Below are 22,101 nucleotides of genomic sequence, written 5' to 3'. Positions count from 1 at the left end.
AGCAGGAGTGATTAGTTGAGGTTGGGGATGACAATCTTATTCCTCAGGATACTAATCAAGTTTGTATTACCTTTCATGAATGTTGTGTCCCCTTCCTCTGTGACTTTAGCTAATGTAATATTCTTTCACTGACCATGCCCCAGCCTTCCTCAGTCCCACACCCAAAAATGCACCATGCATTGATGTGGAGGAAGCCACCTGCTGAACACAATTCCATTCTACATTGTCTCCTTAGATTTCCCTACACACACATACTCCAATTTGGACCACCACCAATTCTGCTTTCTGTTATTGATTCTACTTTATACTATGTTGTTAACTCACTCAAAAGGAATTCTAGTAGACAAGAGAAGCACAGCTTTCCATTACAGAAGATATAATACGATAGGGACAAATTAGCTTAAGTATTTATACAAAACTATATTTCATTTTTGTTTCAACAAATTATCCAATGTTAAATTAAGGCTCAGTAGTCTAATTCCTGGGATCAGCACTTTTGCCTTTTCTGAAGATATACTATATTGGTTACCCACCTACTCATCGGTCAAAGTGAAATTCAATAAGAGATCACATATTTTTGCTATCAGGTCAGCAAACTCATTTTTCAACTGCTTCAGGACCATTGCACGGAAACAACAATTTGTTTTAGTGATTTGTTGTGTGGGATACTGGAGTGTCAAAAGGAACAAATGGACAATTTAAATAGCAACATGTCACCAGAATCAATGGTTTTAAGGCGTAATCCTTTATGTGGTACATACAATAGGGCCATAATCTGGTTGCAAATGCCCAACAAAGAATTCCTCTGTTTGCTCAAGTGTGCTTCAGAGTAGGGCGCTATCCTAGGGGGAGAGAAGGGATATGGTGTATGGAACCTATCCTACTGGCACAACTAGGAGCAGCCCAGAAGCTGCTCCTAATTGTATTGGGCTAGGCCAGGCCAGAGAATAAAAGAGCTGCAATGAGCCTTTTGATACCTCTCACTGACTCCTGCACAAAACAGAGCTCTGGCACAGGACAGAATATAGCCCACAGCCCTTATTACTGCTGTATCAGTTTCTGCAATGTTTTTGGTAAGTATAATGGTATAACCAGTGAGGAACAGGTAGAGTATGATCATTTCTAGAGCCTACCTATTGTCCATTTTGGTCAATTTCACACAGTCATAGGATTTTAAAAATCATCAATTTCATGATTTCAGCTATTTAAATCTGAAATTTCACAGGGTGGTAACTGTAGGGGTCCTGACCCAAAAAGGAGTTGTGCGGGGGTCACAAGATCATTGTAGGTGGGTTTCAGTACTGCTTCCCTTTTTTCTGCACTGCTGCTGGCAGCAATGCTGCCTTCAGGGCTGTGCAGCTGGAGAGTGACAGCTGCTGGCTGGGACCCCAGCTCTGAAGGCAGAGCCAACACCAGCAGCAGTGCAGAATGAATGATGGCATGGTAATGGTATTCCACCCTTACTTCTGCATTACTGCTGGTGGGGAGCCACCTTCGGAACTGGGCACCCGACCAGAAGCCAAGGCTCTACAGCCACCCAGCTCTGAAGGCAGTGCAGAAGTAAGGGTGGCAATACCTCAACCCCCTAAAATAACCTTGCAAGCCCCTGCAACTCCCTTTTGTGTCATGACCTCCCAATATGAGAAACGCTGATCTCCCTCATAGTATAGGGTAAAAGCACACACAAGACCAGATTTCACAGGGAGGTGGGGGAGGGAGACCAGGTTTTACGGTCTGTAAAAGGTTTTTCATGGCCCTAATCATTACTAACCATAAACAACGGAATATAAACCAACATATCTGTTGGTACACAATACTAGAAGCAGAAAGGCTGTACTGGAAAACCAGGTAGTTGCTGCTCAGTAACTTATGATCTCATGAATCATAATGCCAGCCATGTTCAACTCTGTTGGTGCCATGCTACACCTGAAATCAATAGTTTTTAAACACAAATCTAGCAGTGCTAATGTGCTTTATAACATGCTTTTTTTTGTTTTGTTTTTTTTTGATTTTTCACAAAACATGCAGATTTCAGAGTAGCAGCCGTGTTAGTCTGTATTCGCAAAAAAGAAAAGGAGTACTTGTGCACCTTAGAGACTAACAAATTTATTTGAGCATAAGCTTTCGTGAGCTTTCGGATGCATCAGATGAAGTGAGCTGTAGCTCACGAAAGCTTATGCTCAAGTAAATTTGTTAGTCTCTAAGGTGCACAAGTACTCCTTTTCTTTTTTGCAAAAACCTGCAGAGCGATCAGGAAGCTTCTCCATCTGGGCACCTGCTGGACAGTGTAAATGAAATTCACCAATCAATTTAAAAGGCATGCTAGTCCCACTAGAACTGTTAAAAATAACAGACTTCTTCCTAAACTGTTTGTCATGCTTGTGCATACTCTGCTGAAATGAAACTCCTGAGTTATGAAGAGGCTGTGTTCAATAGTACCACATTAGGGTGGGAAAGAGTGAGCCGACCTGCCATTAAGATGAGAAGGAAGCATTTTTTTTTAAAGCTAACAAAAATTGTATCTCATTATGTTGTTTGCCAGCGTAGAAGTTGGTAAAACAGCTCTGATTGTTCTCAAAATGTAAACAATCTACCTATCTCTGTATATTACTGACCCTTCTTAGGATACCCCAGTTGTACATTTTGTTACTGTGAATAAAAGACAAAAAACTGTTCATTTGGGGAACTGTCAAGCAAAGCTTACTGCATTTGTAGACTTTTTCTTTGCTCATCTCTAAACAGCTTACTAAAAAACAAGGCAGCAATGTATCTTATCAATTTAGGCATAGTCAAAATGGAGGAAACTTACGCTGTGTAATCCACACTAGAGATCTCTTATCCTCACTGCAGCTCTGTTATATATCCTGCTAAATCATTGTGCACAACTATTCATTGACCTTGATGGAAGTTCAATGTACATATTGAGCATGGAATAGATAGATAGCGGAACTGCAGTGTGGATCTGAGAACATGAATATAGTACTTAAAACCACGGCAAATCTAGTAGTTTTCTTTTTAAACAAGACTATACACTGATTACTCACAAACATATCTCAGACCAAATTTTTAAATTCTGGCTTCTAGTTTAGCATGCAAAATCATCTGGGGTTCACTATAATTTGCATGTGCAGTCCTGCCAGCCCCCAGGTGTTCAAAATTTATGGGTCAGGCTCCGAAACATTGAGGCCAGTTTTAAAATCAAAATTTTTTTTAATCCAATGAATTGAGTTCTTTTTATTTACCCCATCGTTACTGAGCCTTTATGGTGTATTGATTTAGTGTTTTCTGGCTTTCCTCCACAACCCTATGGGCTAGAAGCTTACTTTTTTAAAATGAAAGCTGAGATTCTCAATCATTTGAAAACCAGGGCTTTAAGGAAAACAACAAATCATCATAAGACTCATGATAAAATCATGAGATTTGGCAACACTGCAGCTGGAAATGACATTTACATGCCTAAACACCCTTTGCATTTTAGTCTATTTACCTGTATAAAAGATGGTGCCTGCAAAATAGGCCGTCAGATTGAAGTCACTTTTAAAAATTGACTCAAAATATATTTTAAGTTAACCATTGGTCACTTCTTAAAATTTGTCAGCACTCATACTTTAGTACATTCAAATATTCACTTTGGATTTCTGTGATTAACTACTATGGAAGGATCTTTCTACAAGAATTCAGTACAATGGGTGGAAAACTTCACATTTTTTAGGATCAGAACCACCACACAGAGCACAATGGCTAAGGCAGTTCATCAACATCCAAACCATATGTCTGAGCCAGAGACAATTCCAACCGTTGGAGAACATGCTAGGAAAACATTGCTGCTACAGGAAAATTACACAGTCTGGCATTTGGGCTTATGATTTATATTGGAAGAGTAGGGGGAAGGGTTATAAAATTTACTGCCTAAGTAACTCAGAGCAGTGGTTCTTCAAAACTCGCTTTTGATTAATCATGTACATTTTTTCCTTGGCATCATAAGACATTCTGCACTTGATTAAAAAAAACCCCAAAAAACACACATTTCTAAACCAAAACCAAAGCAGCAAAACCAATACCAAAAAACACTCAAGGGAGACAAAAATGTTAATATATCATTTGAAATGAATTATCTGTATTTTTAAATGTTATTTCTAAGCAAACACATTGATCCAAGTTTGATCAAGCTTAATGCTGCTGTGCACATTCCATATTTGTATCCAAAGCTCTGAGGATAACATTTTATATTAAGAGCTAAAATATTCTTAAAAGTTAATATATTAACATTAAGAAATCACTGACCCTGTCGGGGGGGGGAGGGAATTAGAACTGAAATAATCATCATCCATCTCTGATACAAGGGACGCCTGATTAATGTCTGGGTTTCCCCTAATTTAGATCCCCCCCTCTCCAAATAAGTGGGAACACTTTAATTAGTGCTATATTTTCAATATTGAACTACTGAGGGCCATAATGAACTCTTCAAAAATCCACTAGAAGTATTCCTGCATGGTCAATTGGGCAGAAGAAGACCGCACTCTAACCATCTCTTACATGACACATTCAGTGACTGCTACTTTTTGATAAATGATATGCTCAATCATGTAGGACATGGAAGTCCTTCTGAATGAGTTACTGAAAGGAAAGCAACATTCTTGGGAACCTTCTTAAAGTGATTGAAGTGGATTCAAAAAGGCCTCCTCATGCATATCAGCATTTCAGGCGGTAGGTGTCTGTCCTTAAAGGAGGCTCCAAAACAGTAACTTTTGTATGTAGCTGCTCTTTTTAAGATGCACCACATCTTCACCACTGTGAAGAATATATGGTGCTCAGTGATGAGAAGGACACTTCCTACAGGGGGTTTTCACCTCAGTGATTGTCAACTGATGAACGATGGTGTAATGTAATGAGATAAACTGTAAAACAGAAGATTAAAATATTTGTGGGATTGTGGTAAACACACAAGAGCTATTGGGGAGGCTTGACAGAGCTGGCAGAAGTTCCAGGGCCTAGGAAATTGACTGGAGGGTCCCCACTGCTAAGAGGGATGTCAGACACAAGGTGTACATCCAGAGTGCATACCTACCTGGCCAAAAGCCAGGGACAATGCCTAAACTCTATGAAGCCCCAACAAGCTAAGGATATGTGGGATTCAGCCAGTGCTTAATTTGTGCCAGGGCTTGCCCGAGGTGAGCCCTGGCACCTCTAGGCTTGGCAGTTTATAACCCTGGCACATCTTGGCTTGCCGCATCAGTTAGGAAAGTAAAAAAAAAAAATTGGATGAGCCCCAGCACCTTTTTCATTACAAATTAAGCACCAGATGCAGCAGTTGGATCCCCACAGCAGTCTGACAGATGTCTGACCTGGAGGAGCTCAACCAGATCTGGGACAGATGGTTCCTAGTGTAATGGTGAAAGACAGATGAGAAGAAAACTGAATATAAGAGGATACCTCAAATATTTTGCAATATGACAGTGCATAATCTGGGCACTGTGCAAAAACTGTACAGTGTGCAGCTCAACAGTTTATTCAATTCAGAACAGTAACAAATATTAGTATTAAACATTGAGGAGTGAAACAGTGCGTATTCTGGTGATGGAGAATATGCTGGGGAAGTAGAATCAGGAAGTACAGCTTTTTTGGTGCATCCCACCATCATCTCTGAATCACAGAAGATGGACACAGAAAAACACTATTTTATCATCTTCTTCATCCCTCCCTCCCAGCATTCAAACCACTAGCACTTGCATTATGTTCCTCATATTGCACAGGTCCACTTTCATAACTGATGTCACCATGAGCAACACTATCCGTATCAATGTGAATTTGCGGGAGATTCTTCTCATATGCTGATATAAATCAAAAGTATCCCAAATGACATCAATAAGATTACACAGTTTACAACTGGTGACACAGAGAGATGAATCAGGCCCATTGTTTTAAAGGGCATTTTGATTTCTTGACTGATTTTCTTCATGGTCTAAGGTTAAGTTTTTGGAAATTAAGTTTTTGTTCAGATCTCAAGGAAAAGCACATTTCCACCTCCTTACCTATGTTCTCTTTTACCTGTGCAATGGAGTCTGATTTGATTTTTTTTATTTGAATCAGAATCAGGAGAAACTGACAAATTGTCAGACTGGAAGAAATACAGATTTCAGGATGAAGTAGATGGAGATTCAGATACTGGTTTTCATGTGCTTTCACTAGCAGCTTGCTTAAGATTATAAACCATTTTTTTAAGATGAAGTTGGGAGATATGCTGAGCACCTGCTTTAAGAGCTTGAGAACCTTTAACCATCCCCCATGTTTGCTGAAGAGACTCAATACAAGAAGTGTTCACCATCTTATAGGACTATGCTTTGAAAAGGTGCAACATGTACTTCCCTTTACACACAATCTGATCTGCCGGCTGTAGAAGAGGGTGAATGGATCTGTAGACTTGCCTTTGTCTTCCCCATTTCTGTTCAGGGCTGCTCATGCCTCAAGTATTGTTCTAGTAGCTGGTATCACCAAGGCAGAGGGACACCCACTCCCTGATGCTAGCAGCTGGAAGGGGCAGTGATGAAGGAGCCACTACAGTATCTCCATTACACCGGAATCCTCTAGGGGCCAGATCTGCTAGCTATCAAGTTTGCTTTGTGTCAGGGACCTGGAGCAAAACATATTTACCCAGCCTCAGATTTGGGATCTCAACATTTATTTCAATCATGCTGATAAACAATATGTTATAAGTGCAGAGACAAGAGACCATAACATGTCTGTTAAGGACACATAAGAGCACAAGTGTGAAAAAGTCATAAATCTCTCATTTTTAAAAATAATCTATTGGTTAACCTTTTCCTGGAATATTTGTGACACCATGGAATCATTCCAGTTTTTCATATAAATGAACACAGATATTCAGATTCCCTATATATACTGAGTCATTATGCAAAAAAGAAAAGGAGTACTTGTGGCACCTTAGAGACTAACAAATGTAAGTGAGCTGTAGCTCATGAAAGCTTATGCTCAAATACATTTGTTAGTCTCTAAGGTGCCACAAGTACTCCTTTTCTTTTTTGCGAATACAGACTAACACGGCTGCTACTCTGAAATGAGTCATTATGATCTGCCATTCTAACAATATACTGATAATAGATCTTTTAATCATACTTTTCTATCCATAATGCTCAAACAGGAACTGATGAACATTGAAGCTTAGTGTAGTATATGCAACTCAACATACATTTTCAGCACCTGGGCCAATATCTTAGAAATGCATCCACTGAAATAATTTCATTCTCTCACCAAATATATGACACACAAACATATACATTCCACTATAGGTGAAAATCAAATCAGGAAATTCTAAATTAAGGTTTTCCAATCTGTGTTTAGCTATACTGTTGTAGATCCCTGCAGAGTATTATCACAGTGGTAGAATACCTCAGTTCGAAGAAATTAAAAAAAAAAAAGACTCTCAAACAGAATCTGTATCATAAAGAAGAATTGGAAACTGGGAGAGAAAAAGGACGGTCCAATCCCAGACAGTAGTGATTCTGCAGAGAGTAATACACAGGAGACTAAAACAGACATACTTTCTACTACAGTTTCTAAAGGATGAAAGAGTGCAAGAAATATTTTCTCCAGTTATTATATGAAAAAGACTCTACCTAAAAGTGAAAAAGATGAACAGTACCTAACGCTGGGAGAAAGGAGAGGGACAGCAGAGATGGCATCACTTTACATAGCAGCTTGTCACTAGATCAGGAATGAACAGTACTAAAAAATAGGCTCATGGAATTAACACCTATGGCATGAAGCCCTTTTATGGGCAGACTGCAGCTAGTTTGAACAGATACATGGAGATGTCTGACTCATTTGCTCATGTTTACCTTTTCACTCCAAAAAAGCATTTTTTAAATTTAATTGAGCTGTCTTTAGCTTAGCCCATTGTGCCTATATTAAGTAGAGTCCTGTCCTTCAAACATATATGACTTCATTTTCAAGTTCCTTCTGTCCTCTCTAGTGAACATCACTGTACAATAAAGATCTGAGTTTGAAACCCCATAAATGGTAGAGTGAAAAACATTAAAAAATAAACACACACACACATTGCTATGTGTTTATATTAGAGAAGGTAAGGTCAAAGAAATGCTCTTTGCACTTGGAGTAAGGTTGTGATGGTCCTTAGATCCTGTGAGAGGTCATTCCACAGTCTTGGGCTGGCCCCCGAGTCTCATTAAAAGTCAGTGGGACTTGGCTCCTTAGTGCTTACTTCACTTTTGAAAATGGGGCTCTGAATAGGAGTCTTGGGCTCAGCACCACTTAGAAGCTTTTAAAAATTCTACCCATCATCTCATAGACCCACTAGCAGCTTTTTTGGTTCCACACATCTCAAGAGAGTGATTTCATAAGCAAGGGAACAACCTAAAGTTTTTTCAACAGTCTCCTCCCATCCCCCAGTTCCTCTTTAGTCAATTTGGATAAGTGGGTAATTCATATCAGCAACCTAGCTCCATATCTGAATCCTCTGAACAAGGCAGGATGAAAAGGCAGTTACCCATCATACTTTCATATAGACAGGTGATGAGTAGCTCAGTTACACCCAAAGCGTCTAGCATATCACTGCTTGCTAGTATGTTTGGAGGCTCTTGTTCAATTTTTAGTTCGGCAAAAATCCCATTGATCTCCATGAGAGTTGTGCCTGAGTAAGGACTTCAGGATCTGGTGCACAGCTTTTCACTTTTTAACAATATTTCTTAGTTATGGAAATGTGTAAATGTTTCTTTAAAGAAAACAATCAGTACCTCTTGGCATGATTACAAAAATGCTTTCCAACTAGACATTTTGATTTCCTCTGTACAGTAGCTAGGAATCCCTACATTGATCAGTGAAAAGAGTTATAGTGAGACATACGGTTTACTGGCTTACAGAATGTCAGGTCTTTCAGACTGTATAAAGATCTATAATGGCACTGAGAATCTGTTCTGCTTTATCACTGTGACATAGAAGAGAATGTGGAAGCTGTAGTATATTACTGACCATTCACACCCCTTTTTACACAACTTGCTTTCTGCTATTAAAAAAAGCCATCAGCACAAAGACAACATTAAATTCTAGCAGGCTTTAGGTTAAATCGCGCATTTAAATCACAGCCTATAATAGGGAGTGATGCAGAAAGACAGAACCCTAGGAGGAGTTCCAGAAGGAACTGTGCATCAGAAATAGTGGTCCCACTGAAATCAATGAGTTTGCCATTGATTTCAGCGGAGCCAGGATTTCACCCAGTGTTCCACTCTTCCCACTCAGTGGCTCTCACAACTATGCCATTACCCACTCCTGCTTTGTTCCCTCTGGTGTGTCTTGGGCCAGCATCTGCACTAGCCTGAATAGTTCTTGCACTCAGAAGAGGGCAAGGTGTGCATCTGTGGTGTCCAAACATACCACAGGAGAACAAGTAGGATAGATGACTATTTTTTGGTGTCCTTCAGCTCCTATGCACCCACACTTGTTTACAAGCTGATCAATAGGACAAGGCATCAATAACTGGCCTTTCTATGCCATGAATTTATATTGACACTTTGTGTCTACACAGAAACCAATAGAGGCCACCACATACCTTAAAAATAAGGAATACTAGATAATTAGTGATGCTCAGTGAGAAACTGGAAAGATTACAATGTACACTCTTAAACACTTCTATTTAATTAGTGCTAAAGGAAAATTTCTGGCAGCGTAACAAAAATCTTTTTATATTATAAATTAGTTTTACTTCAATATATGCTACTGTGAAAAGAACATGTGTAGTTGTTGAGTTTTTTGTCTCCTACAGTAATTACAGATTACACATACTGATCACATTTAATCAAACCACAGGAGACTGACACATAGAAATTATACTGCACGTGAGTTAACTCAGATGCATTAGGCTCCCAACATGGAATGCAATCTACTTACATTATGTTTATCAATGTAAAATATCATCTGGATGTCTTCTTGTTGCCTAAAGCATTGTCCTACAGACTTGTTCTCATATTAAGCTGTTCCATGTAATCTGCTAGTTTGGTCTTTTGTTCAGTTACTCAGCATCTGAGTAATACCATGTACCTCATATTGCATAACCCAGAGTGTGTTGTGAGATTTCACAGATTTCTCCTAAAAACTGTATTTTTGCAATAACTTTGAACAGGTCAACCTGTTAAATTCAGCCACAGCCAAGGAATAAAGTTGAGTACATTTCAACAGTTTCATACAACAGGTGATTTTTTTAACATTATTGAATAATATCCTTGTGGATAAAAGACTCGTGCTGAAATAGTTTTTCCCCTATAAAATTACACTTTAAAAATCTATTATTCCTTTAAATCTTTTCTCGTTGGTATTTAATTGTGGACTGATTCAAACATCTAAAAGTGCAAGATATAAGTCACTGGTTAACTGCATAAAGAATGGTATTTAGTAATAGGAATAAATTCAAATATTCCAACATGCTGTTTCTAATCTAATTTTCCCTCAAGATCACACATGTAAATACACTAATTGCACAAACACTATTATAGAAACAAACAGGCACGTTACCAGTTAGGAACAAGCAATACCTTATTCTTGAACACTATCAAGTAATAAGATATACTTAATAAAAAAGTAACTAGACTTGCTACCCAGTTGGATAGACTTCCTTCTATATTGTTTTTCTTTCCTTTGTGATTTAAAACCTTAGAGGTAGTTTTCAGCACTGGTCTATTAAATAGGTATGGTCTTTAAATAATAATTTTGTCATTACTAATTTAAATCTATTTTAAAATGTCAAAAATGTCCAGGCTTCAATCACTTTTCAAATTATTGCATTGAAAATACTCATTAACTGGAACATAAGCTGTATCATTTGTTATCTGCCAGTTCACACTACTCTCTGCTCATTGTAAGGAGAGTAGCAGTATCTACTGAACCATGAAGAAAATTTACTCTGAAAAACAAACACGGTTTGGAGTCCAATCTGTTCTTATTGCCATTAATGTATGGCATCAATATGATCAGGATAAGGCCACTGAGTGTCTTTCTAAAAGATATTAGAGAGACAAGGTGGATAAGGTAATATCTTTTATTGGAGCAACTTCTGTTGATGAGAGAGACAAGCTTTCAAGCTACACAGAAGAATTCTATGTGACTCGAAAGCTTGTCTCTCTCACCAAACAGAAGTTGGTCCAGTAAAAAATATTACCTTACCCACTTTGTCTCTCAAATATCTTGGGACTGACACAGCTACAACTACACTGCATACAAGATATTAGACCTTGAGCATTCTATTTGTGTGCATGTGTGCACCCCCCACCCATACTATAAACCATTCCTATCCAAAATTTCCCATTAGCTTCTTTAGGTTATGCCCCAAGTGCATTATTTAAAAAAAAATAACATTTTACAATTACATAAAAAAAACCCTCTCTCTCTTAATACTGTGTCTCACATTCATTCCATTCAGGGGAAAAAAGAGGTCTTGAGCTTTGTCTGAGTAAATTAGTGACAATACAAGATGGCATGTGGAGGTATGAAGATATTATCACCATCAATTTGGGATTGATGCATTACTCACTAGTGTCAAAACCACAAATTAGTTATACATACCATGTCAAATAAGTGCAAATGCATGTATATACCACATCACAAGCATACAGAATGGGGCATGTTTTACAGAAAAAAATATTTTACATATGTCAGAGTTTTAAACAATGCTATTGGTACTATTTTTTGTATCCTTCCACCTATAAAACCAGGATTCCTTAACATGAATTAAAAGTGAAGGCTTGTCTCAGGGAGAGCAAGATTATATTTTCTGAATTTCAGAAACCTCTAAAATAAATAAAATAGCCTAAAATAGCTGTTTCATACAGAAAAAGTTGTCCGATAACATATGAAATACGAATTAAAGTTGTGTCCCACTGCAAAGATTAAAAAGATATATTTAGATAATCATCTTTTTGAACCAGGAATTGTCCTTTTAGAGTGTTTGGAAAGTACCTAGCACATAATAATGGGTGCTACCATAAAAAAAACACCCCACAACTAAATATTAATACTAATAGAAAAGGGTGGTGATTGGGAATGTGAGGGGAGGAGAGAATTCCTAATTTTCACACAGAACAAAGCTCTCGTTTCTGGGAGACACTGCACCAGTGTTTGTGCAATTAGTATATTTACATGTGTGATCTTGAGGGAAAATTAGATTAGAAACAGCATGTTGGAATATTTGAATTTATTCCCATTACTAAATGCTCTCATTTGTGGGAGAGACTGATAGAATACTAGTGGTCAGGTTTGGGGAAAAATTTACTTTTCAAAGAAGGAAACATTTCTCCAGCAATGTTGTGGTGGGATTTTTTGTTTTGTTTTTCCTTTTTTCCCCCCTTGGTGCTATTAGAAGTTGCTCTTCGGATTTGAATGTTAGAACTAGTCCTACTGTTGATGATTCATAGATTCATAGATACTAAGGTCAGAAGGGACCATTCTGATCATCTAGTCCGACCTCCTGCACAGCGCAGGCCACAGAATCTCACCCACCCACTCCTATGAAAAACCTCACCCATGTCTGAGCTATTGAAGTCCTTAAATCATGGTTCAAAGACTTCAAGGAGCAGAGAAGCCTCCCTCAAGTCAACCATGCCCCATGCTACAGAGGAAGGCGAAAAACCTCCAGGGCTTCTCCAATCTGCCCTGGAGGAAAATTCCTTCCCGACCCCAAATATGGCAATCAGCTAAACCCTGAGCATATGGGCAAGATTCACCAGCCAGATACCCAGGAAAAAATTTTCTGTAGTAACTCAGATCCCATCCATCTAATATCCCATCTCAGGAGATTTGGCCTATTTACCCTGAATATTTAAAGATCAATTACTTACCAAAATCCCATTATCCCATCATACCATCTCCTCCATAAACTTATCGAGTAGAATCTTAAAGCCAGATAGATCTTTTGCCCGCACTGCTTCCCTTGGAAGGCTATTCCAAAACTTCACTCCTCTGATAGTTAAAAACCTTCGTCTGATTTCAAGTCTAAACTTCCTGGTGGCCAGTTTATACCCATTTGTTCTTGTGTCCACATTGGTGCTGAGCTTAAATAATTCCTCTCCCTCTCCTGTATTTATCCCTCTGATATATTTATAGAGAGCAATCATATCTCCCCTCAACCTTCTTTTAGTTAGGCTAAACAAGCCAAGCTCTTTAAGTCTCCTTTCATAAGACAAGTTTTCCATTCCTCGGATTATCCTAGTAGCCCTTCTCTGTACCTGCTCCAGTTTGAATTCATCCTTTTTAAACATGGGAGACCAGAACTGCACACAGTATTCTAGGTGAGGTCTCACCAGTGCCTTGTATAACGGTACTAAAACCTCCTTATCCCTACTGGAAATGCCTCTCCTGATGCATCCCAAAACCGCATTAGCTTTTTTCACAGCCATATCACATTGGCAGCTGATAGTCATCCTATGATCAACCAATACTCCAAGGTTCTTCTCCTCTTCCGTTACTTCTAATTGATGCGTCCCCAACTTATAACTAAAATTCTAGTTATTAATCCCTAAATGCATAACCTTACACTTCTCACTATTAAATTTCATCCTATTACTATTACTCCAGTTTACAAGGTCATCCAGATCCTCCTGTATAATATCCCGATCCTTCTCCGAATTGGCAATACCTCCCAGCTTTGTATCATCTGCAAACTTTATTAGCACACTCCCACTTTTTGTGCCAAGGTCAGTAATAAAAAGATTAAATAAGATTGGTCCCAAAACCGATCCCTGAGGAACTCCACTGGTAACCTCCCTCCAACCTGACAGTTCGCCTTTCAGTAGGACCAGTTGCAGTCTCCCCTTTAACCAATTCCTTATCCACCTTTTGATGTTCATATTGATCCCCATCTTCTCCAATTTAACTAATAATTCCCCATGTGGCACGGTATCAAATGCCTTACTAAAATCTAGGTAAATTAGATCCACTGCATTTCCTTTATCTAAAAGATCTGTTACTTTTTCAAAAAAGGAGATTAGGTTGGTTTGGCATGATCTACCTTTTGTAAAACCATGTTGTATTTTGTCCCATTTACCATTGACTTCAATGTCCTTAACTAATTTCTTCTTCAAAATTTTTTCCAGGACCTTGCATACTACAGATGTCAAACTAACTGGCCTGTAGTTACCCGGATCACTTTTTTTTCCTTTCTTAAAAATAGAAACTATATTAGCAATTCTCCAATCATTCGGTACTATTCCTGAGTTTACAGATACATTAAAAATTCTTGCTAATGGGCTTGCAATTTCAGGTGCCAATTCCTTTAATATTCTTGGATGAAGATTATCTGGGCCCCCTGATTTAGTCCCATTAAGCTGTTTCAGTTTCGCTTCTACCTCTGATATGGTAATATCTACCTCTATATCCTCCTTCCCATTTGTCATGCTACCATTATCCCCAAGATCCTCTTTAGCCGTATTAAAGACTGAGGCAAAGTATTTGTTTAGATATTGGGCCATGCCTAGATTATCTTTAACCTCCACTCCATCCTCAGTGTTTAGCAGCCCCACTTCTTCCTTTTTAGTTTTCTTATTTATATGGCTATAGAACCTTTTACTATTGGTTTTAATTCCCTTTGCAAGATCCAACTCTACTCGACTTTTAGCCTCTCTCACTTTATCCCTACATCTTCTGACCTCAATTAGGTAGCTTACCTTGCTGATCCCTCCCATCTTCCACTCCCTGTATGCTTTCTGCTTCTTCTTAATCACCTCTCTAAGATGCTTGCTCATCCAGCTTGGTCTACAACTCCTTCCTATGAATTTTTTCCCCTTTCTTGGGATACAGGCTTCTGATAGCTTCTGCAGTTTTGATTTAAAGTAATCCCAGGTCTCCTCTACCTGTAGATCCATAAGTTCTTCAGTCCAATCCACTTCCCTAACTAATTTCCTTAATTTTTGAAAGTCAGCCCTTTTGAAATCAAAAACCCTAGTTGCAGATTTATTTTTGTTAATCCTTCCATTTAGTTTGAACTGAATTAGCTCATGATCACTTGAGCCAAGATTGTCCCCTACAACCATTTCTTCTATGAGGTCCTCGCTACTCACCAAAATTAAATCTAAAATGGCATCCCCTCTAGTCGGTTCAGCAACTACTTGATGAAGGAATCCATCAGCTATCGCATCTAGGAAAATCTGAGCCCTATTATTATTACTAGCACTGGTCCTCCAGTCTATATCTGGGAAGTTAAAGTCTCCCATGATCACGCAGTTTCCATTAGTATTTACTTTATTAAAGACATTAAAAAGGGTTGTATCTATATCCAAATTAGATCCCGGAGGTCTATAGCACACCCCAAGCACTATCGTAGGAGAGGCTTTACTAGTTTTCTTCCCCAATGTAATTTTTGCCCAGACAGACTCTGTCTTATCCATTGCATCACTTCTTATTTCTTTACATTCTACCTCATCATTGATATACAATGCTACTCCACCCCATTTACCTTTGTTTCTATCTTTCCTAAACAGCACATACCCTTCCATACCTGTAGTCCAGTCATGACTACTATTCCACCATGTTTCTGTTATCCCTATAATATCTGGTTTCACTTCCTGCACCAGTAGCTCTAGTTCCTCCATTTTGTTACCTAGACTCCTCACATTGGTGTACAAACATCTTAATTTTTGCTGTTTGGCCTCGCTCACATTTTGTACCCTATTAGGCACAGTCATTCTACATCCAGTATAACCTATTAGACTAGTATCCACACCGCCCTCACTCCTTATATACATTCTCCTACCCACGGCTGTATCCATTCTTACTTCATCTTCTTCTGTCTCAATGCTAAAATCTGGCGTAGAGATTTTCTGGACATCTCCCATCCATCTCCCCCCAATTCCTAGTTTAATGATGATTAGGTAGACTACAGGTGAGCTTGTCAAAAGATACACAAGTGAAATTTATCAGATGAATATCATCACTCCTTACATTCTATCGCTATGCTATCGCTATGCTACACATAAACAGGTATATACATGTCTTAAGGAGGCACTCTTACTGGATCCATAGTTATGATTACTTTACGAGATGCAGTTAATTTATGAATCTCTCTCTTTCTCCCCATCCACCCATCTGGAGGGGAAAGAGTCATAAATGGGTATTCATCTATAAACTGAAAGAGAAAAAGTATAATACTTGAGAGTTTGGAAGCTGTAGTATCATTAATATTTGCACAAGTTAGTGGTGAACTCAGTATTCCTGACAGGCAAAGAGAAAAACTACTTTAAAAGGAACATATACAATAGTCCCTAATGTGTGACACCAATTGATAGTATACGTTACATGTAATCTACTGTATTCTGCTTAGACAGTTATTTCATATTTAGATTTTTTTTCTTTTGCTTTCCGAATCCACTGAATACTCTACTATGAAAGACTCAATATGATTAAGGTTCTACTCTCTAATAGCAAAAGAAAGGTTCTGTACTTAATGTTAACAAGAAGTTCCAAAACGAAGACCAGTTGACTGACTTACATAAAGTATGGTCATTATCATATAACAATGAATGTTTGAGTTCAGGGGTATACCTAGAAAGAAAATAAAAACTTTTCTAAATATGGAAGACATTAGAAGCAGAAGTACATGCTTTCTGTCTTCACCTGTATACGGAGATGAGATTTTATGTGAGAATTCTTTAAATTTGTTGGCAGTATTTCCATTCATTCCCCAAATCATCCTTAATAGTTTTGGTCACAGTTGAGTTGAAATGTGTATGAGATTTAATTATGTTTCATGCAACACTTCATTTTCAGAGAATTTCAAAGGAAATGCTGTACCTATCAGAGTTTCATGACCAAGTTTCAGGCAAGCATCCAGGAGTTAATTTACCAACTGACTGATTTACGGCTGTAGAGCCAGCTTCAAATAAAATAAAAATGTTTGCTGGCCCCACGAACAAAACTTTACAAGGGTACTTGCCTTGATCCTTACTTTAAAACTTCTATATGACTTTTCATGGTTTCTGATTTATGGCTGTATAGGTCAATTCTCTTTCAAATGCTATTGGAGTTTTAATTCTTTGGGAAGAGGTAACTACTTTCTAAATCTGAAGCATTATTGGTACAGAACTTAAAATGTACGAGTTCCCAATGATAACCTTTATCTTACTATGCTAAACCGTTTAGTGTGTCATCCTTCAGGAAAGGACATATATCCAGAGAAATGTCATGTTTCAATTTCAAAATGATATGGTTTTTTAGTTTCAGATATGGTGTACTTTAAAATGTCCTAAACCAGTGAAGGAATATCTCAGAACCATATGGATAGGAGAAAAACTTCAGAACATATCAGTTTGTGTCAAAAAGGGGTATTCACAATCTAGACCATGATCAAACTCAGAAAAAGTTGCTAATACAACAAGCAATTCAGATTTGTGAATGTACACTTTGTAGTGAAATCCAGATCTCCTTACTCAGGTGTTTTTCTGTTTATTTTAATGGAAGTTTGAGTAAGGACAAAGTAAAAACTGAAGTATGATCTTCAGTAAAGGAACACCAGAAAAAAAAAGAACAGTAGATTTAGTAGAAGAATGAAAATGTCATCCCATTTTATCTAAGAATAACTGTGGTTTGTCATATTAAAAACAAAGAAAATTCAAACGAAGAATCTGATTTTGTGATAGCTGTTTATTCTGAGTTATTTGAATTCAATAATTCAGATAGGAGAGTCATGTTCTGAAAGGGATTTCAGCATGTGGTTAACTTCTAATGAAGAAAGTGAAGTATGTTAAAGGGTGAGTTGAACTACTGCTGCATAGTTTTGCAGTAACTGGGGGATGGGACACAACACTCCTGAGATATTTGAAAACAAACAACTTACATTTTTTATTAAATACATAGTCCGCCACCTCAGATGTACACTGTGCCTTTAAAAACAATTATCCATGTGAAGTAAGTGCCTTTTCAGGATTATGTTTTGTGTTCTTGTGTGAAATGAGGGAGAGATACAACCTAATGGAGATAAAAATCTCCCAAATTTTATTCCTGGCTCTGACACTGGTTTTCTCAATGAATTTAAGCAAGTTATTTCTCTTCTCCAAGCATCAGTTTAACCATCTGTAAAATGGGGAGTAAACTTATTTCCTTACTTAGAAAGGGTGTTTTGACTACTAAATAATATAGGCAAATCACTTTCAATAGGAAAAAAATAAGTGTATTAACATAGCCATTCATTTACCAACATAAACTTAGCTTGACTTCTCTCTGAGAAGTATTAGACAAAAAAAGGAATAAATGTGGTTCACACCTGATTTATTTTACCCTTCATAATTCTATACTGGGAAAAGCTTGATTTCCCCCACCCCCCAGCCTTGTTTCTTAAATTGTAAGAGTGACCTCTAGTGCTTTACTGTTTTGTTGTATTTTGGAAGTCCTATTTTGCAATAGTTTTAATATGCCTTTCTGATCTGATTTAGTCTTGTGCATACTGCCAAATGCTATTAATGTGTGATTCAATTATGATTTTGTGAAAATGAATGTATTCATAAACGATACGATGCAGAATGATGGAGAATTAAAGCTGAGACTGGATTGCAGTATTTTACCAAAGGAGCTTATTATTCATGTTTAGGGCTACTTTATGCACTTGAGTATTAAATGAGATATGATTACTGAATGACAGCACAAGATCATTTTGGTGCTGCAGTGTCATCAGGCTCATGGTAGCGTGGTTAGTTTACAAGCTGTACAAAGGAAAACTCTTCAATACACATAGCACACAGCACTTCTAACTTCTTTGTCATGGCTTAGATGTTTGCACAGAGCTGTTCCCTGCTACAGTGCTGTAAAGTTATTCCTGAACGTTCTCCCAGTAGCACTAACATTCACATTCTTAAAATGCAGTCACTATTTCAGCCTACCCCATTCATACGCTGCACAGCCAGCCCCTTAACTGGATTAAAAACCAAAACAAAACAGGCTGCTCATTTTAAGCATCTGACATTTAGGCAACTATTCTGATAGATAAGAACAGCCCTACTGGGGTCAGACCAAAGGTCCATCTAGCCCAGTATCCTGTCTTCCAACAGTGGCCAGTGCCAGGTGTCCCAGAGAGAATGAACAGAACAGGTAATCACCAAGTCATCCATCCCCTGCTGTCACTCATTCCCAGGTTCTGGCAACCAGATGTATCAAAAATAAAAATCCTTATGGTCCATTGAGGTCAAAGTACAACCAAAGGAACTCAGAACAATTACTGAACAGGTAAATGCTTAGAAATTGGTTTCTGATAAATTCATTTAGGGTGAAAATGGTCAGACTTGATTCAGCATTGAAACCAAAAGATCCCAGTGCTAAGTCACATTTACCTCATATCTGCTTTCTAGAGGACAGGTTCTCTTACACATTGTGATCACTGTCTCTATTTTGCAATACCACCCTATTGGCTAACTATGGTTTACTCATTTAAAAAAAACAAACAAACAAAAACCTACAACTTTCTGCTGCTACTGATGGTGCCCTCTTCCTTAGTCATACACGAACACTATTCTCTAAGCAATCAGTGCACATCTTGTCCTCAACATTTTTTCTTTGTTACATTTGCTTTAGTCATGAACTGCACACTATTGTACATCAGATTTATTTGAGTGCCAGCTTTTTTCAGGAGATGCAGATATCAGCCTTCCAAATTATAAATTGCTAAAAGCCAAGCTGATGCAGCATACAGTAGAAGTCTTCCAATAATTTCAATGTAAGACACAATTCCTTGTAAAATGCAGCCCTTCTCAACAGGAAACAAAAATTAAAATGGGGATGGAACATGCAATTCCTTGGTAAAATGTTAATTTCAGATTATACTGGAACTTCTCAATAGAATTTTGTATATAGATTTGTATGAAAAAATATATAGGACGGATTTTAGAACTTAAAAAATGACATTTCTCAGCCAAGGAAACATTTTCAGCCTAGCTATTTGCTGTCATGTTTTCAGAAGCATTAAGCATTTATTTCAAAAATAAGATTTATTCCAAAGCCAAATAAAATAGCCCAGAAGTTTTCAAAACAGTCTGGTCCGAGTTTTAAATCATTTGCAATACTTACATTTATTTCCTGCCACTATTGTGTTCCAGTTATGAACAGATAACAGAAGCAGCAGCTTGAAGAAGATTTCAGTGACAGAATCCATGTTCACATTTATTGAGGCACCCAAAAGAACTAGAGTATTAGGAAACAGCTGCTCTGCACTTCAGTCCTATTCTTGCTTCCTCTTCTCTCTCTCTCTCTCTCCTTTCAGTGCTTCTCAGTAGTCAGACTCCTCAGTGAAATGCACTCTGCAACTGCTCACACATGCATACACACCTCCAAATCTGCTTTTTTTCCTCCCCTAACAGCAGCAATCCCTTAAGAGCAGCAGCAAGAATCTCTCCTCAATTTCACAGAATCACTCAGGGCTAAACTGCAAGACTACCCTGTACAGCTTGCTTACAGAAGCTACACGTTCACATGTGTCCTGGACACCCCTTGTGGTGATAGGTAGGAAATGTGAGTCTCTATTGAAAGCCGGACAATATGATAGAATATATTGCACATGTGCACCTGGACAGAGTCTTTGCTGGGTTCTCACTGTGCCCCATTCTTTATAGTGATTTTTAAGTATGTGGAGCGGATGTATTTGTTGTACATCCTGCTTTTCCTCTTCCTTCATACACCCTATCTAAAAAAACTCTCAGTTGCTAAAGCATTTAGAAGTACTGCATTTTGGAGAGAATATATTATGTTTCTCAAGTATTTGTAGTAGGAACTCAAAGACTAGAGGCAAAAGTGCATTTCACCTTTGCTTGTGAAGTAAATGTATGAACTAATAATCTAGTCTCCATCAGAAAATAATGCCTCAAAAATTACATTATGAGTACTACTTGAACTGACATTAACCCATAAATGAAGGATCTTCAATAAGATGAATGTCATTTGATTAAGATTGTGTCAGCCTTTCCTGCATGCTAGTGCTTATTTTGAGGGTTAAAATAAATACTTAGGGTGGTTATTTAGCACACAAGTCATTAACTTGGGACTGTAGTGTTCTTTAAACTGTCCAAAGGTTTGTATAGGAGTATAAAAGCTTTAGTTTAGATCAATTTTTCAGAAGGATTTTGATCTGTACATTTTAATATATATCCCAATAATAGATACAAGCCTGCATCCATGAGAAATGTTATCAGTTTATTATGGGCCCTCCTTGCATCAGTGAGGCATTTTGTGCTACAGTGATCATTCACCTCAAAGAAGGGCAGGTAAAGCTTCTATCACTACCATTTCCTCAGGGTTCACATGACAGAGACTCGATTTACACTGTAGCCTGCACCAGAGACTATTGAAATGATGTGTCAAGTCACCGTCTTCCCAGCTTCTCTAAACCATGCCCCTATTCCACCAAGTTCCATCTTCTTTTGGGGCTCTCCCAACATGACTCCCCCAATCTGGTGCGAAGGAGGTTACGACCATCTTGTGTTATCACATCTTCCCCCTGATTTTTTTTCTCCTGGGGGCCTTTGTGCAAAGGTTTGTGGTAGGATAAACCAGCCTTAACTATTGGTGAATTCAGCCTATTTGGCCCAAATCCTGCTCTCTCTCTATTGCAAGCACAAAGCTTCAAAATGCAGCAGGACTATGGATGCTCTGCTGTTATGAGTGGGCCAGGCTGTGGAGGAGGCTGAACCCCTATAGAATCATAGACATTACAGTTGAAAGAGACTTCAGGAGGTCATCTAATCCAATCCCTGCTCAAAGCAGGACCAACCCCAATTAAATCATCCCAGCCAGGGCTTTTTCAACCAAGTCTTAAAACCCTCTAAGGATGGAGATTCCACCATCTCCCTAGATAACCCATTCCAGTGCTTCTTACTATCCAACCTAGACCTCCCACACTGCAACTTGAGACCATTGCTTCTTGTTCTGTCATCTGCCACCACTGAGAATAGCCTAGCTCCATCCTCTATGGAACCCCCCTTCAGGTAGTTAAAGGCTGCTATCAAATCCCCCCTCACTCTTCTCTTCTGCAGACTAAATAAGCCAATTCCCTCAGCCTCTTCTTGTAAGTCATGTGCCCCAGCCCCCAAATCATTCTCTTTGCCCTCT

General features: G+C 38.3%; 1 protein-coding gene across 1 annotated transcript in view; it reads right to left on the bottom strand.

Moving 5' to 3' along the window:
* The window catches only part of LOC119856113 (contactin-associated protein-like 4), a 317,632-nt gene extending 297,162 nt beyond the window's left edge, over nucleotides 1-20,470 (bottom strand). The window contains exon 1 of the mRNA XM_038403253.2: nucleotides 20,068-20,470. Coding sequence (XP_038259181.1) covers nucleotides 20,068-20,152 — 85 coding nt within the window. The 5' untranslated portion in view covers nucleotides 20,153-20,470. The remainder of the gene's footprint in view (nucleotides 1-20,067) is intronic.
* Between the last annotated feature and the right edge of the window lie 1,631 nt (nucleotides 20,471-22,101).

Source organism: Dermochelys coriacea, chromosome 5, assembly GCF_009764565.3.
Source record: "Dermochelys coriacea isolate rDerCor1 chromosome 5, rDerCor1.pri.v4, whole genome shotgun sequence".
Lineage (NCBI taxonomy): Eukaryota > Metazoa > Chordata > Testudines > Dermochelyidae > Dermochelys > Dermochelys coriacea.
This window is presented reverse-complemented; position numbering and strand designations above follow the sequence as displayed.